Source organism: Rattus norvegicus, chromosome 18 (genome assembly GCF_036323735.1).
Source record: "Rattus norvegicus strain BN/NHsdMcwi chromosome 18, GRCr8, whole genome shotgun sequence".
Lineage (NCBI taxonomy): Eukaryota > Metazoa > Chordata > Mammalia > Rodentia > Muridae > Rattus > Rattus norvegicus.
In genome coordinates, this window is record NC_086036.1 from 13,465,207 (window position 1) to 13,484,266 (window position 19,060).

Here is a 19,060-nt window from a genome sequence, read left to right on the forward strand (position 1 = left end):
AGAGGAGGATCACACACACAAATCACCTCCAAAACAAAAATTAACACGAACTAACAATCACTGGTTTTTAATATCTCTCAAAAGCAATGGACTTAATTCCCCAATAAAACACAGACTGCTAACAAACTGGATATATAAACAGGATCCATCATTTTGCTGCATACAAGAAACACAGCTCAGTGACAATATAGACACTACGTCAAACTAAAGGACTGGAAAAAGTTTTCCAAGCAAATGGTCCCAAGAAAGAAGCTGGAGTAGCCATTCGAATATCCAATAAAATAGACTTTCAACCAAAAGTTATCAAAGGAGATGGGACAGGATACTTGAAGCAATCCAAGTAAAATCAGGGACAAGGCTGCCCACTCTCTCCCCATCTACTTAGTATATTAATGGAAGTTCTAGCTAAACCAATTAGATAAGAATAGGGAATCAAGGGAATACAAATTGGAAAGGAAGAAGTCAAGGAATCACTATCTGCAGATGATATGATAGACATTAGTGACCTCAAAATTCTAATAGAGAACTTCTACAGCTGATAAGCAAGTCCAGCAAAATGGCTGGATATAAAATTAACTCAAACAAATCAGTAGACTTTCTTTATACAATGATAAATGGTCAGAGAAAGAAATTAGGGAAACAAAACCCTTCACATAGTCATAAATAATATAAGATGTCTTGCTGTAACTCTACCCAAGCAAGTGGAAGATCTGTATGACAAGGACCTCAAGTCCCTGAAGAAATTGAAGAAGACCTCAGAAGATGAAAAGATCTCCCATGCTCATGGGTTAGTAGGATTAACATAATAAAAATGGCTGTCTTACCAAAAGCAAGCTATAGATTCAATCAAAATTCCTGCTCAATTCTTTCTTCACAGACACAGAAAGAGCAATTCTCAACTTCGTGTGGAAAACAAAATAACCCAGGATAACAAACACAATTGTCAACAATGAAAACATTTCTAGGGGAATCACTATCCCTGACCTCAAGCAGTACTACAGAGCAATAGTGATAAAAACCGCATGGTAGTGATTCAGAGACAGATTGATCAATGGAATAGAATTGAAGACCCAGGCTCTAAGATTAACAATTGACAAATGGGACCTCATGAAATTGAAAAGCTTCTGTAAGACAAAGGACACCACTAATAGGACAAAATGTCAACATACAGATTGGGAAAAGATCTTCACTAACCCTACATCTGATAGAGGGCTAATGTCTAAAATGTACAAATAACTCACAAAGTTAGACTACAGAAAACCCAATTCCAAAACAGTCATGAAATTTCTCCTCACATCAGTCAGAATGACTAAGTTCAAAACCTCAAGTGATAGTACATGCTGGTGAGGATGTGGAGAAAGAGGAATGTTTCTCCATTGTTGGTGGGATTGCAAACTGGTACAACCACCTGGAAATCAGTCTGGTTGTTCCTTAGAAAACTGGAAATAGTTCTATCTGAAGACCCAGCTATACTACTCCTGAGCATACACCCAATAGATGTTCCACCATACCACAAAAACATGTGCTCCACTATTCTCATAGCAGCCTTATTTGTAATAGCCAGAATCTGGAAACAACCCAGATGTCTCCCTCATCTGAAGAATGTATACAAAAAAAAACGTGGTTCATTTACACAATAGTATACTATTCAGCTATTAAAAATGAGGACATCATGAATTTTGAGGGGAAAATGGATAGACTTAGAAAATATCATCCTGAGTAAGGTAACTCAGACTTAACATGACATGCATGGTATGTACTCACTGATAAGTGGGTATTAGCCAAAAAGTTCTGAATACTCATGATATGACTCACAGACTTTATGAAGCTTAATGAGAAGGAAGACCCAAGTGAGCATACTTCAATTCCACTTAGAAGTGAATAATCATGGGAGGCAGAGGGATGGAGGGATCTAGGTGGGAGAGGGAATGGGGAGGGAGAATGGGGAGGCAAGATAAGGTATGGGGGATGAGACAGGACAGAATCCCAAAGTGCCAGGAGAATGAATGGAAATATGCAGCAGTGTGGGGTGGAGGGTGGGGAGAACTCTAAAAGTCCCAGGGACTTGGGATATGAGAGGTTCCCAGGACTCAGTGGGGATGATGCTAGCCAAAATGTCCTACAGTGTGGAGATTTAGCCTGAAGAAACCAACTCTAGTAGATAGGAGCGGCCCCCAGTTGAGGCAGGGGGCTACCCACCATCTTCATAATTTTTGACCCAGAATTGTTCCTGTCTAAAGTAAATGGAGGGACAAAAATGAAGCAGAGATTGAAGGAAAGGCCATCCAGTGACTGGTCCAACTTGGGATCCATCCCATGTGCAAGTGCCAAACCCTCACACTATCATGGATGCCATGTTGGACTTGCAGACAGGTAGCTAGCTTGACTGTCCTCTGAGAGGCTCTACCAATAGCTGACAGAGACAGATGCAAATACTTACAGCCAACCTTTGGACTGAGGTCAGGGAACCTGTGAAAAAGTTAGTTAGAGGAAGGACTGAAGAAGCAGAAGGGGATTGTAACCCCATTGAAAGAACAACAGTATCAACTAACCAGGACCTCTCAGAGCTCCCAGAAAATAAGTCACCAACCAAAGAGCATGTGTGGGCTGGTCCATGGCCTTAGCTATATATGTAGCAGAGGAGTATCTTGTCTGGACTCAGTGGGAATCCTACAGAAATGTGATGCCCCAGGGAAGGGGGATGCTGGTGGGTAAGGTGGGGGTGAGTGGATGGGTGGGTGGGCAACACCCTCTCAGAAGCAAAGGGGAAGGGAATGGGATAAAGAACTCTGAGAGAAGGGACCAGGAGGGGAGAACATTTAGAAGGTAAATAAACAAAATAATTTAATAAAAAGCTAAAATAAACAGTCAATACCTTTTTCTTATCAGAAACTGAAGAATTGAGTGACAGCAATCTGTCATATCCATTGAAGTAAGCTTCTTTCTCCTTTAAGAAAAGCATCTGTGTGTTTTGATACTCTTTGGCTAAACGTAGGTTTTCGTCTAGTAAATCGCTTTGACGTTCCTAGAAGAAAAAAATGTATTAGTATATATGTGAATTTGTATATTTACACACAAACATATGTTAAAATCATGCAGATTTGTTTGAATGTTTATATTTTTTAAAGTACTCAAAAATATTCTTACACAATGTATAAATAAACAAAATAATGAAAAATGTGTACTTAGGTACCAACATGCTCCGATTTTTGTTTTTGCTTTTGTTTGTTTGTTTGTTTCTGTGTGGATGCAGGGGTTTGTCTTGTTTTGCTAGTTTGTTTGTTGTTGAACAGTAATATGTGATTTCTCTGAGTGCACCTGCCTTTGGCTGACCCTTTCATGGACTTCTCTCTGTCAACCCAGTGACTAACCTGTCCTAGGAAACTCCACTCACACTCCTGAGGCATCCTTCTTGTTCCTCACAGCGTTTTCCTTTCACATACCCACTGTGCTCACATGGGTAGAAAGCACTTCTGTCTATGGGTGTTGACACTTAGAGAAAACATTCAAAACAACAGAGGAGAGGATTGGGTATAGCTCAGTTTGTAAAGTGTTTGCCATGCAAACAGGAGGACCATCCCATTTTCAGGACCCAGGTTAAAAGCCAAAATTGGTGGTGAACAGTTATAATCTCAGCTCTGAGGGGGCAGAGACAGGAGGATCTCAGGGTTTATAGTCTAGACTAAGGAGCAGGAAGCCCTAGCTCCAGTGAGAGATCCTATTTCAAGAAACATAGATGGCTCCAGAGGAACCACACCTGTTGGTGTGCTCTGACCTATGATCATGTACTCTGGCATGGGCATTTACACACACACACACACACACACACACACACACACACACACACACACACACACCTTACTTATTTATAAGTAAAATGTAATAAAATTATTAAAAGAAGTTTACTCTTAGATGCTTCAGAAACTATAATTTACTCACAGACTATAACATTTTCAAACATGTTAATCTAATCATTCCTTTGGTGTGAATCTATTCTGAATTAACAACACTTGATCTAATGTACAATTCACCTGGCTGAAAATGTTTTGAGACCCATAAAGAGATTAACCATGGTGATTAAGCTACTAGATATAAAAGTAGCTAAGGTAAAGTAATTAAAGCACTCCTGTGTGGAAGGCGCTCTCCCGTCAAACCTTTGGTTTGTTGCTAGAAATCATACATGGTATGAGAATATGAACAGGAAAATGTAATTCAGCAGAAAATTGCCCGTACAAATATTTCTGTATTTATATACCTAAAGATTTATTAAGGCCAACAGACATATTTCTCATGGGTCCTGATCTCCCTACTGATCAGGAGTGATAAACTCTGTCACAGGTGTTCTTCTGGAAGCCAAATGATGAACGGAGATCCATTTCACATGTCCTTGTCCTAGTTCTATTCAAAATATTAGGACATTACACCTGGTACACCTACCTACATCTATACAGAAATATATTTCCTTAGGAGTCCAAACTTTGGGAATATTTTCATTTGGTGGAGTCAGTTTTTAAATGCTAGCTGTCATACATTTTGATACCCAAACATTCATTAAGATCTAACTCTCAGTTGGCTGGATTGAAAACCTGGTAAGTGTTCGACTGACTGCTTACAAGGTAAAGGCACTTTGAGATTTTTTTATGGGATATTTTATTTATTTATATTTCAAATGTTATTCCTTTTTCTGGCTTCCCTTCCACAAACCCCCAATCCCATCCCCTCCTCTGCTTCTATGATGGTGCTCCCCCACTCCCCCACCCACCTACTCCTACCTCATCACCCTGGCATCCCTTACACTGGGGCTTGGAGCCTTCACAGGACCAAGGGCCTCTCTTCCCATTGATGCCAGATAAGGCTGTCCTTGCTCCATATGCAGCTGGAGTTTATTTGCTACTCTGATTCCTGAATATGAAGTTCTACAATTTTGTGTATATGTGCATTCAGTTACATGTATACGATTGTGTGCTTATGTAGATCAGAGGACATCCATTGGTGTGAAACTCCATGGGGTCACATTGGCTTATAACATTAACTAATTCATTCATCCATTTATTTCTTCATCCATTTATTTCTTCATTCAGCTATTTATTCAAGACATTCTATTTAGTTACTTAGACTTGATAGTATGTCATAAGAATTTTGTGGTATTGTGGGAAAATTTTTATTAACAAATTACACGAATACATAATAAGACTGCTGTACTCTACGTATTTCATACTTTTGATTTACATATATATCAAATTTATTCAAAAGAGTATATTTCAATACTATACTTGTTATTTATTTGGTTCTCATTATTAAGAATGTTGAAATGATTAACGCTGGGAATGTGTCCTATAAAGAGGGAATCATGAATGCCTGCTAATGACCTTCATAATTTAATAAGTAAATATCTAACATAATATGATATCTAAAATCATTTGTTAATCTTTGATGATTCGGAGATATGACAGTTTCTTCTCCTTGTTTTATATTAGGAGATTAAATATAACAACGAGGAGCTGAGTAGAAGCTACTTTGTAAGTTTCATGAGTGTTGAGACTATAAACTTGCTCAGCCAAAAGATGTTTCTCAGAATAGATGTTGTAAGTAAGTACATGATAAATAAATGAATGGACAAAGGAAAGGACCTGTAGGTGAAAAGCAGTGGAAAACTGGTCAGATGGATGGGTGAGTGAAGCGATGGATGAATTGATACATGAATAAATAGACAGATGAAGGAGTGAATATTGCTACAGCAATATGAATAAATGGGAGGATAAGCACAGGAATGATTAGGTGGATAAATGTATAGTATATAAATGAAGAATGACCATAATACCACTTGGACACAGCCTATTTTTTCCATATTAGAGCCTCATATTTTATTTGCCAACTCCTGCATGGAAGCCTTTGTGATACCCCAAATTACTACAATGGTAAAGATTCACTAATTATATTATTTTTTTCACTCTATATGAGAGAGTAAACTATTCAGTACAACAGTGGGTATAGGGCATGCATTTGGATACCCAAGTACACCTTCTGGACCAAAGTATAAATGGCATTTCACGTCTCCTGGTGATAGTTATACACAAAACTGAATTGAGCTGAACATAACCATTGATTCATGAGTTCCACATACAACAAATAAGACTCCAGCAGTTACTTTAATGATGAAAGATCCTACCCAGCATGCTCAACGTTATTCTAACTGGAATTATGATACAATAAGAAAATAAGAAGTTAGACAGGATGAAGGAAACCTAGTGTAACATCTTTCTAGTATCTACTAGAAGAGGTAGACTGAGCAGAAGGAATCTTACTGATTTGCCTTCATTGTTGGATGCCGTTAGGTTTTGTGAAGATAATGCTTCAAGGTTTGTAAGTATGAGCCAGGGGGATGACTCAGACAGTGGTGCATTGCACATGGGGGTATGTGATCTATGCCAGCATGTCCTGATCAAAGGTCAGGCACTCCGCTTAAAAGCTGGGTGGTGTTGCACATGATATTGGTGTGTCTGTTGTTCTGGTCATAACAGTACTCAAAATCTCAAGGCTGTTTCCTGAAATTTCCCTCTGAGCGACTGTCTGAGGTTTTATTATTCTCTCTTTACAGATAAGGGAAGTCAAAACTATGAAAAATTAGGTGGGGAAATTCATAGTTTTGGAAAATGGCTACAGCAATATTTTCAGTCAAAGATACTTTAAAAAAATCTGATCATTCCACATACAGGTCAAGTCTATTTGCTCCTTCTATGGTTGCTTAATACATGTGTGGTTTATCCAGACAGTCAAATATGGTAAAAATAATGCTGTGACTTTTCAGCTAGTTCATAGATAGCATATACCTTCTGTCTGGCCTTCTCTTTCAGGACATTTGGCCTTGCACTGACTACTGTGTTGTAAGAGATCTAGGTCACAGAGGAAGACCATATGTCAGTGGGTCAATGAAGAGTCAGTTGATGAATAAAATATCTAGAGATAGAACCAGAGCCCACTGTCTAAAATTTCAGACGCCATCTAGCTGATTGTCTAGAATTGAGACCCAGTGGCCATCCATTCCTCTCAAATCCTGTCCAAATTTGTGTCATAGAGCCATGAACTTCATAAATGGCCACATTACACAAGGAAGTTTTGAGTATGTATGACCCAAACAGAGGCACCAGTATCTTGTTCATCACCACATAGCTTTTAAATGGGTACCTGACCTTTGATTAGGAGGTACTGGCAGTAGACCACATATCCTCGTGTGCAATGCTCCCTTGCTCATACTTACAGACTTTGCAGCATTGTCTTTACAAAACCTAATGGCATCCAACAATGAAGACAAGTCACTAAGCTCCCATCTGCTCAGTCCACATTTGCCCTGTAATCTGCTACACTCACAGTTTGTTGCCATAGATAAAGTAGGGCTGCTGAGGGAAAAGAGAACTTTGGCCCCTGAGAAGTCACATTTCACTATAAGTCACTATGAGCTTATTGGGTATATAAAATCTGTTGTCTTGTGATATTTTATCTACTATATAGCCTGTGCTTTGATTAGGAATGACATATTCACTGGCAAGTCCTAGATCATGAGTTTTCCAATCAGAAGACTCCAGAACTCTGGATTATGGTTGAATGCAGCAGGGACATTATACCATTGAGGCCAATAAAAGTCAAACCAGGGACACCCACCCTAGAGAAAGCCTAAATTCCTGAAAAAATGTACTTTAAAGATGGACTAGACATTGAGGAGATTATAAAAGAAACCTGTGATTCAAACTAGAAAATGACTACAGTTAAAACGTTTGCATTGTAAGAATACAAGATACATGTAGAAAGCATAAGAGGTCACCTTAAACGATGGTATAAAATAAATCATGTTGTCAGTGTCATTCATGTTCTCAATGACACTCAATATAAGTAGTCAGATCTGGCTTTCTGGGCAGAGAGGCCAGGCTCTATCAGTATGTACTCTAACAGAGTTTTCACATCCTGACCCACTTCTAAGTCAAAATCTCCTATCCCAATGTAATTATTAATTATCTGCTGCTGTCTCTTCTGATCTTTTCTGATGATGTATCTGTTACTTGAATCTTGGTTATTAAGTTTGTTTCAGACTGCTCCTTACTCCCCCCCCAGGGACTCTAGTGGAAACAACCGCTATGTGCACGTAGACCACACCATTCCAACTTTAACCCTGCATCTGAAAGGAATTGACTCCCCTCAGAAAACACCAGAAGTTGTATTGAATTGAAGTTGTATTGCTAGTATTTGTTGACAAATTTTACTCTCTCATGCTCACTAGCTTTTCTCTTATCTGTTTGTTCATTCACCTGCTTGTTCTACAAACCTTTACTAAGTTGATTCTATGGTCCCAGCTCTGTGGCTAATCTAGGGATTAAAAAAGATTATGGTACAATAGCACTCACCAGGGATTCCGGGCTAGGATGAGAAGGGCAGAAGTGCCCTAGTGAGTGTAGGTGATGGACAGTGGAACTGGGATCAAAGTCAACTCTGCCACATGGACTGGCATATACTTGAGCAAATTTGAGAATCAAGCAAAAATGTGGTTTTTTTAGCCTCTTTAGGGTTTTAAGGGTATTGCTATATCACTTGTGAATTAGACTCATATAGATAATGTCACATGTCCTGCAGTCCGTTGGCTTTAAGGTATCTATTGTTAATGGCACAAGCAATGAAAGACACCCACACGGCCCTTCCCCCTCCCATCCCACTGAAAGATAGGGTTGTAACTCAGACTCAGTTGCAAGTAAGGATTGTGGCCCTACAGGGGCCAAGGCACTACATCGTCTGTTCTAGTTGTGACATGGACAGCTCCTTGTCCCATGTGTTAAAGACTCCGTCTCCAGTAGGTGCAGCTAGTTAAGGTCTGGGTGAAGAAAGCAGGTCATGGGGACATAGGTTTCCTGAATGTATTGTACCCCAGACATTGGTTGCTGTTTTCTGGCTGATATGAGGCAAGCATCTTTCCTCCTCCATGTATTGTCAACATCGTGTTCTGCCTCCCTACGGTCCAGAAACAATAGAAAGGTAAATATGGATCAAAACTTCTGAATCTGGGAGCCAAAAATAGACTTTCCTTCTCTTAGCTATTTCTTTTTTGGTGATTGTCAGAGCAATAGAAAAGTGGCTAGACACCATCAATTAAGAGCCACCTAATTTGCATCTGCATGGTTCTCCAAACCTCTTGGCACTAGATTTGCATACAAGAAAACTTTGTGTAAATAGGGTTTGGGTGGTTGAAAGTAAGTGGGTGCATTCATTTGGCTGTATATGCATGTGTTCATAAGTGTGCATTTGGGTGCATATGCACAAGCATGTGTATGTACATGGATGAGGAAAACAATTTCAGGCATGTTTCTCAGGCTTCATCTACCTTCTTTGATTTATAGTTCTCACTGCTCTGGGGCTCACCAAGTAAGGCAGGCTGGACTGCTAGCAAGCCCCAAGGGATCTGCCTGTCTCCTCTTCTATAGAACTGGGTCAGTGACACTGGCTTTTTAAAATGTGGGTTCTAGGGAATGAACTCAAGTCTTTATGCTTGTGAAGGAGGCATTTGACTGATCCATCACCCTAGTCTTGTAATGACATTTTGATGCTATTAAAGCAAGTGTAATGACTAAGACTGATTTCGTAGGATGTACACATATAGACTTCTGAGTAAATGAGTTCGAGGACTGGGTCTCCAGCTCACTATGAATACTCACTTTAGAAGCACTCCTTTTGATAAACATGCATTAGGGCTTACAGTCATTAGCACTCTGAATACGCTCAACCTCACCAATGCACATGCGCAGGAACACACACATTCAAAATATATGCCAATTCTCCAAAAGTACAGCAGAGAGGGACTGTATAGACTCTATTAGCTGCATCACCTACTGTGTGCACAGAGGCATTATTGCATAGCCACCCCCTTAAAATCTATATGCCAATTACTACAGAAAGCAAGAGTTCTCCCCAGTGTTCCAGAGGAACAAGCCTGTAAGAGTGATATGTGTCGATACCCCGAAGCCTCAGAGGAGTAAATAAATGTTTTAACTCTCCCAGGACCAACTTCCTTGTCTGTGCTGCCATGGAAACCAGTCTCGTGTCCAACTTGAGTTCTGCGATAATTAGTCTTAAAAGAACATTCTTGATTTGTAAGTGAACGAATCAGCCCTCTGCATCAAGGCTGTTGTAAGCCTCAAAGTCTGCACATGATGGTTTTTTGACAAAATGTTCAATATTGATTCATTAATTAAAAAAAACAACAACAACAACAAACCACTTAGTGGGCAAGAGATAAATTCAGAGCCTGGTAGGGACATTCTGGGTGACGCTTGTATTCAGAGCTGGTCAGGCAGACCTCTCCCTGCCAGACTTCAAGGTCAGGGTTTCTGTAACTTTACTACTCCAGCACTCAAGGAATTCCTCATCCTTGCTCCCCTACTAGGTCAGGTTGCAGATGATTTCCTGTTTTGATGTATTGAACATTTCTAATGATCATTATCACATTGCCTCTTGCAACTGAAATGTGACTTGGAATCTGTGACTGTTTCACATTGATTATATCTGTCCCTTGTCTTCACATTGTTTTCATTGTATGTGTCTGACCAGGGATTATAAATACCACATGGAAAATACAGCATTTCAGAGTAGGAGGCTTCCATCAGATGAGGAATTTGAGCCATTCACAGAGATGATCTCATTAGAACAAGCTGGTAAAGGCGGGATATCTAGCCAAACAGAACAGTCCCATGACAGACCAGTCCTGGGCAAACTGATGAGCACACTTGGAAGAAAGCATCAGCTTTGAAATGGATTCCAAATATAGTTCACGTATAGGACTTTGCACATGTTCTCAACAGGAAACCTCCATCCAGAAATGGAGACATTTAATAAATACTCAAAAGCACTCAATTAACATGGGTAAGTGTTCAAAGAGAAAGGAACATTTTCCTCTATAGGAACACTTAAGAACACTTACAGGAGTGTCTCTTATGCTTTGTGTTTGTTATGAGACAGTCTCACATATCCCAGGCTGGCTTTGACCTTACCACGGAGTGAAGGATGAAGCGCAGTTTCTGATCCCCACCACCTAAGTGCTAGGATTATAGTTGGGGAGCATCATGGCCAGTTCTGCACAGTGCTATAGATTCAACTTGGGCTTTCCTGCATGCTAGACATAAGTTCTATCAGATGAACCATGCACCCAGCTTAAATTAGGCATTAAATTTCTAGTTGATCAAATTTTCTTTTATACTAGATATTCCTTCAGACCAGGGGGTTTCAGCCTTCCTAAAGTTGCAAGTCTTTAATATATATAGTTCCTCTATCGTGGTCACCCACAACCATTAAATCATTTCATTGCTACTATATAGCTGTATTTACTATGGTTACAAATCATAATCTAAATATTTGTGTTTTCAGATGTTCTTAGGTGGCCCTTGCGAAAGGATTATTTGGCCTCCAAATGGATTGTGAGGGGTGGTGACCCACGGGTTGTGAACCATATCCTTAGGTTCCAACTAGCTAACTACAGAAATAAATAGGGAAAAACATGAACAGCAAGAGGGAAGCAGTGTCACCTAGCCATAGTCCCAATATTCCAAAGTAAAGTGCATGGCTTAAATTATATATAAAGTGTCTGACATCTCAGAAACAATTCTGAATTAGTAGCATGGCGGTATTAATCTCACTAACATATCTGTTATATGCTAACTAAACTTTAAATTTTAACCTAAGTATTTCTGTTCTTAAAGTTGTTTTCCTGTGATGTGACTTAAAATTATGAAACAGAGACATAGACATCCTTTTCCTGTAAAGTATGCTCATGCATTATTTCAATTTAATTACACCTCAATTTGTCTATATATTAAAAATGGGTTTTTTTGAGTGTGTCAATTTTTAGTCAAGGGCCCAACAGCCATTTCCTCTTCCAGAGAAAGTCCTGCTTAGGATAGTTTAAGATTTAGAAGGGTTTTCTGTTTACGCACATTTTAATGATGTACGTTTCTACTTCAGTGGTGGCAAAGGCTGATCAGTCATGGAAAGGTCACTTAACACTAAATAGACCCTTTCTTTATGTAATTACAAAGAATAATATCTTTGTGCTGATGGCACTGCACACCGAGTGGGTGATGCAGAGAATTAATGTGCTGCCTTGTTGGCCCATGGGATGCACATTCTGATACAATAACCACAACTTACTCTAATTACGCTGCTTTAAAAGGTCATCAGCAAAAAAGAGTTAAGGAATTATAACTAACTCTATCATAGAGGAACAGTGCACCACATAAATGCACTCTAAGAGCAGACCACGTACCTCCGTTATAAACTAGAGAGGAGTTAATATAAAAGGAGAAAGTAAGGATGTGGATGTGTGTGTGCAGGAAATGCTGAAAAAATTTAACGATGCAATTTCTTTTTATGACACATGTTATTGATGAGGGTTTGATATCCTGATCTCTTGGAATATTGGTGGGCAGGGCTTACTTTTTAATTTTTCATTGTCGTGTCCATGTTCATATTATGACAGATTAAAAATAAATTTACTTTCTTAGAAAATAACACATGTCAATTAGACGTCACACATAACCACAAAGTGGTACATGACACAGCCACTGTCATTTCAACCTTCAGTTTATCTTTATATATGATCTAATCCCTTCAGGAATAAATTGATAAAAGCAAAAAGCAAAAACCCCAATGTAACATCTATGGTGTGGAAATGGAGGACAGGAGGGTGGATTCTTTGTCTTAGATCATACATGAATAGTATCAAATCCATAGTTTGCATCCAACAGCCTTCATGGCCTCAGTCTGTTCCCAATCTCAGATCTGGATTACAGCTTTCCTGAGTCTAAATTGATGCTTTGGATGCACTTACTTCTGAATACCTCCCAAAATTACAAAAGGTAACATAAAAACAGTAGATATTATTTGAAAAAGGTTATTTTAAATTTAGGCATTTCTTTCTGACTTTCCAGGAAACAGAGCACAGAACAGAGGTGCCAAGTGAAAGACGTTCACAGAATGATAAAGTCCCCCATTCATACGTTTTCCCTGTTGATATTGATAGTTCCATGATCTCCCTCACTCGTAAAGAAGAACCCACAGATGTGTCCATCTCCTTTTGCTCAGTATTTGGGTCGCTCTTCAATCCTGGCAGTGCATCTCAAGTGTAAGTAGGAACCAAGATACATGAAGCATCTTTTATCTTGAGTTGCGTCTACTGTTCAAATAAACTTAATCCCAGGGCTCAGGAAAAAGGATCAGTAAACCATAGCTCTGCAGTCAAATCTATACCACCCCTGCTTCCTAAGTGCTATCCACTGGCACACCAACATCCGAGTAAATTTACTTATACTTACGTATTGGACATGGCCTATTTTATACGTCCCGTTGCAGCGTAACTGGAGAGATGGAAGGAATTTGAAATAGGTGCTCTGTGTCCCTTTCTAGATCTTCTCTAGATTTTTAATTACAATACCAGTGCGCCACACAATGAACCTGCAATACAGACCTCACATTCAAGGTCTATTGGAACTGTAGTTAGGCTTGTGTGTGAGGGACGACTAATACAAGGCATTTTCTTTTCCTTTTTGACAGGGGCAAATACTAAAAAAGACAGGGACAACCAACCAATAATAACTTCAACAACTCTTCCTTAAAAGTAGTGAAAGTTTTAAAGCACTCTCAAAATGGAATCAATAATTTTGCAGAGAGCTGTCAGACATGCTAAAGTAGCATCGATAGTACTCAAATATCTCTTGTAGCCATGTCTCATTTGGTTAAGTGTAATTCGTAGAAGGCAGGCTAGAGGTCTGCTCATTTTTTGCTTCTGCAATTTCTGTTATGAGAGTCCAGGATGGACCTTATTTTGCCAAGCTGAGTTTTAACTTTTGCAGGTAATCTTCAGAATAGCTAATTAAATACGATGGTCCTACTGCCTTGCACTGCACAGCGGTTGAAGGAAATGGTGTAGACACGCCCTGGAGTGACCTTTAAAAAGGAGCACTATGCAGGGAATGAGGGAGGAAAATTCTACACAATTCAACTCATGGGGAAGGGCTGACATATGATTTAAGGAAACAAGGATTAAACCTTGTAGGAGACCCACATGAATCCAAGCTGCAATCTGCTACATAGGAGCAGGGAGGGTTACATCCAGCCCATGGATGCTCTTTGGTTAGTGGTTCAGACTCTGAGATCCCCAGGTAAGTTGACTCTGTTGCTCTTCCTATGGAGTTCCTATCCCCTTCAGGCCTGCCTCCTTCCCCCTTTCCTTCCATAAGAGTCCCCGAGTTCCAGCTACGGTTTGAGTTCCTGAACAACGAGAGCGGGGCTAGCCCAGAAGCTGTTGCCTGTACTTGGGAGATGTTCTTCTAGCTGGGCTGCCTTGTCTGATCTTAGTAGAAGAGAAAGTGCCTAGCATCACAGACTTGGAACTGCCAGGGTAGGAGGGATTGTGGGGTTGTGGCAGGGCAGAACCAGTTTAGAGGAGAAGGGAAAGGAAGATGGAGAAAGGATTATGGGAGGGGGTGACTGGGAGGGTGGCAGTGAGCAGGATGTAAAGTGAATAAGTAAAAAATAACATTAAATTAAACAAACAAAAAACCCAACCAAATAAAAAAAACAAAAAGACTTGTAGTGATTGAAATAAATTTGTGATGCAATATTTTGCTGTGTATAGGCTATTTGCAGTCTCCTCATATGGTTAAGTGGGCAGATGATACAATTGAATGCATATAACTTTAACACAAGTTAAACCAAACCCCAAGAAACTCCGTTCGTATGTATTGGCAAGATAAGGTTCCCTGGGACCAAAAGCACTGGATTGATTGTATTGTAACAGTTATGCATGACAGCAAAGGAAGCCAAAGCTGACGCCAACATAATGAGTTACCAAATTTGTGGCTGTTTTTCATCATGTCTTGCTTTTTTGTCAAGTTTGTGCTTGTTCAGTTTTTTATCCTCTCCCAATATAATATTTTATTAATTAGTTGAAAATTTCACATAATGCACCCTGATCTCATTCACCTCCAGGTCACCTCACATCCAACCCCATCCCCAGACACCTTTCCTTAAAAAAGAAGAAGAAGAAAAAAAAAGTACAATTTGTGTTGTTCATACACTCATTGGTCAAGGTCAAACTCGGAGTGGCCAACCCCTTAAAAGAAATCGAGTCCTGCACCGTTAACTTCAGAAGCCTCCAACTTCGACGTGCTACCCTTCAGCATCCCTATCATAATGTTTAAGAGTTTTCTTCACTGGTTTCCTGTCTAGACTATTTCGGGGAGGGGGTTGAAATTGGGGAGGGAGAGATTGTCACAGAAGCCTTCTATGACATTCGCAATTATGTGCATCTGCAGTCGTCAACACCACTGAAAAGAAACATCCGTGCCCTTTACAGTCAGCAGCACAAAGGATCATGGACATGGACATGGTTTCTGGCCTCAGCACAAACCACTGACCTCACCCTGGTCTCCAGTACAGGCCACTGACCCCAGCAGGGCCTCCTTCTACAGCAGGGGCCATGGCACCACCATAGGCTTCAGCAGAGGTCACAGACATCTCTTTTTCCCCCAATATACTATTTTTATTGATTATTTGCCAGTTTCACATCTATTTCCCCATTCCTACCTGAGATACTCCTCAGCAACGAGTGCTCAATCCTCTAAGATCTTGTAACCACCGACCTTCCTCCTTCAGACGCCATCTTTCCATCCTGCCATATTCCAAACCTCTATGCTTTCCGGGCTTTCTCCCTTCCCACATTGCCATTTGGAAAGGAATGCCGGAAAGAACTAAACCCAGAAAACTTTTCACCTATTTTGTTTTCCTCCCAGAATATGATTCAGCTGCCTCAGGAGAATCCCACCGGGGGAGGAGGACCCTGGGTTGGAGGTTACATGGCTACCTTGTTTTTGTTTCTGGTCAGGTGTAATTGATATAATCATGACAGTGAGCGTGTGGGACTGCAAATCTTAACTCTACCTGGAAGGTTAGAGACTCAGAGATACTGTATGCTTCTGTGTCAACCCCACATTTCAGCCTGGCATAGAACGGCGATATCAAGGAGGCAGGGAAATGTATGCAAGGGCAGATTCATGACCCGTGCATTTACCTCCTCATACACAGAGCTATGATGATAGAATCTTGGTTTTGGATTTCTGAAAAACTGAAGAGAAGTTTCGACCAACAACCAACCAACAAACAAAAAAACCCACACAGCCTCTCCATGGGCTGGGACACAAAAACGAAGCATTTTTTGCATTTAGAAGATTTTTCTGATTGAGAAATAATATTTAATGAATTTACAGTGTCATATGGTAAAGTTCATAAACATGCCAAGGGGACAGCTTAGCCCATACGTGCTCCTCATGTAAGCAGACGAGCCTAAGTTGAGTTCTATGGATTTGAACATTCACTCATAGGAAAATAAAAGACAAAAAGATTGCAGCAGTGGCTGCGCCTTGCAGTGCCAGCACTGGAAAGGTGGATACAGAAGACCCCAGGCTCAGTGAGAGACGGACAAACAGACAACAGAAAGAGTGATTGAGTGGTCGAGAGGATGCCTGATACTAATCTCTGACATCAGCATATACACACATTAATAAGCACACTTACCCACTCTTATGTACACACATGTGTACACAAAATAAACACTTCAACTCTTCTTTTTTCCCCGAAAATATTTGTACCTTTATTATTATTATTATTATTATTATTATTATTATTATAAGTTATGTTTTATTTTCTTATTAATCATTTTATTTGCTTACATTTTAAATGATATCCCCCTTCCCTGTTACCCCTCCACAAACTCCCCATCCCGTCCCCACCTTTCAACTCTTCTAACGAAAGAGGCAATAGACACAGAACAGTGAGCCCTTCCATCTCACGTCAGGTACTTCTCTACACTGCCGCTGCTGTTTATTATCGTTATTAACCTGGTATTAATTTCCCACCTCCTTGAACTGACTTTGCTGTATTAACTTTGTGCCTTTACGTGTGATGCGTAGTAGACTTGGCGAGCATCATTTCCATTACTAGACGAGTGAAATCATGTGATCCTCATGCCCTCTCGAGCACACCGGTGTCTGGACAAAGGAGACAAAGGACACAGGTGTGCTGAACAAGAGTCACTTGGTTTTTCAAAGTGGCCACCTCAGCCAAGCGTTCTCAGATGAGCGGGATTTTCAGAGGATTACACAGGACCGGCATTTTTGTGTGCGCTATGTTTTTTTCTTTGAGCTGTTTAAAGAAGCCTTCATGATTCATGTTTACAACCTAAAAAAACATAGGAATTTATCCATTTACATTTTGACTGAGAAAAATAATAAGGTTTCCGGGTCTTTAAACTCTAGTTTGTGGAAGCATTTTACTGTGTAATCTCTCTGTGCTGCACCCCAGTGTACGTGCAGATTTCCCTGGAACAGAAGCAGAAATCTAAACCATCTGCTTTGCTGCATACGTGCACTTCGCTAAGCTCTGTCCCTACAATCCAGAGATTAACACTCTAAAAAAAAAGAGTAAGGGAGTTTCTGCGAAACGAGTGGAGGTGATCCTTTTTTTATTTTATTTTTTTTTAAGTTACAGAGTGTCTTTTACAATCACAGACACATATTTAAATCCTCTGGGCAAGTGGAAATTGCAAATCGCAAATTAAAAGCAGCATTTAAGTGACCTCATCCAAAATATTTGGATCCAAAATATCTGAGCACAGAAATCCGTACATTTGCTGCATATCTGGATGATCGGACAAGAAGGAGGAACATCAATGGCAGCTGCTCCACGGTGCTCTTTCCCTTCTATTTTTTTTTAAGACAGGAGCAGGACTGCCCAGGTTTTAGGATTCTTTCTTCCTTCAGTCCCACCTCAGCAAGAGCTGCTCCATTCCTCAATCATACCCAGCCTATGGCACATCCATTGTACTTCCTTCTAAAAGTTACTTTGGGTTCTTCCTGGAACAGAAGAAGCAGCCTATCTTCAGTCAGTAAATGCACTGCCAATTCCAGAACTGCTTGGCATTGTCCAACTTGTACCTTGCAGCGATCTTAGAGCAAAGACTGGCTCGAAAGGATAGCGCCCGAGAGGAAAGCCATCACATGCCACCAGATGCTGGCATCTGGAACATCCTACAAAGACAGTCCTGAGTGTGATTCTGAGTCTCCATACTCATGCGTGCTGTGTTGTGAGTCTCAAGCATTTTATCTGTCCTCTGGACTTCCCAGTGATTCCCCAGAAGAGACATATTGAGAAGTTTTGACTACAACCGTTAGTCTCAGGAACCCACACCTGTGAGTTAGAGGACGTATATGGGACAGCATGTGGTTGTTTCTGTAAGTTGTATTCAAGGTCACAGAGTAGTTTGAGCTGTTTGGTACTCTCTAATTACATAAATTCTAGAAAGTGGATGATCTTTCTTGGCTAAAAGCTAAAGATGTGTGGAAGAACAAGCAGTGGAAATTTGAAATGTGAGACAGCTGAGAGCCTGGACAACCAACTTTTCCCTAGCTCATGGCCCTGAGAATGGAAGAAGGAGCCTATAAGCCAGAGGATGCAGGCAGACTTTAGTCAGGACAGTGTAAATGGTTCTCAACATGAAGCTGGAGAGACAGCAGACACTAGTTCTAGTGACTACCACCCATCTAGGTGATCAGAGAAAACAGGCTTTCTTGAGTTTCTTCTGACCTACAGAGCCATGAGAGAACTTCATGTTTTTAGTTTCCATGTTTTTGGTTTGCTTATAAAAGTCACAATAAAAACAACTAATGGGGTGATGGCTGAGTTATTGTGCTAAGTTACATTGATAAAAGGTTCAGTAAGATATTGCATGAAGTGTACTGCTAGGTACACAGCTAAAGCTCATAAAGTTGACGACCCAATGACACATGCACACACTAAAGTCTGTGCACCTTGTTAATAAATAATCTTAAGTCTTTGTCAATTCTTTTATTCTTAGTTTGCACATAGTATGTGATTTCTAATATTTTGTGAATTGACTTGAGGGATATCAATCACCACAGGCCAAAAATTTCTAACAAAATACGGTCTATGCTATGCTTGCTTAACTAAATTTTTT

The 19,060-nt window shown here is 40.1% G+C and overlaps 1 protein-coding gene across 1 annotated transcript in view; it reads right to left on the reverse strand.

Annotated features, from left to right (window-relative positions):
* The window catches only part of Ccdc178 (coiled-coil domain containing 178), a 397,289-nt gene that overhangs the window by 115,412 nt on the left and 262,817 nt on the right, over window positions 1-19,060 (reverse strand). Inside the window, exon 21 of the mRNA XM_017601075.3 lies at window positions 2,876-3,025. Within this exon, the coding sequence (XP_017456564.1) occupies window positions 2,876-3,025 (150 nt within the window). The remainder of the gene's footprint in view (window positions 1-2,875; window positions 3,026-19,060) is intronic.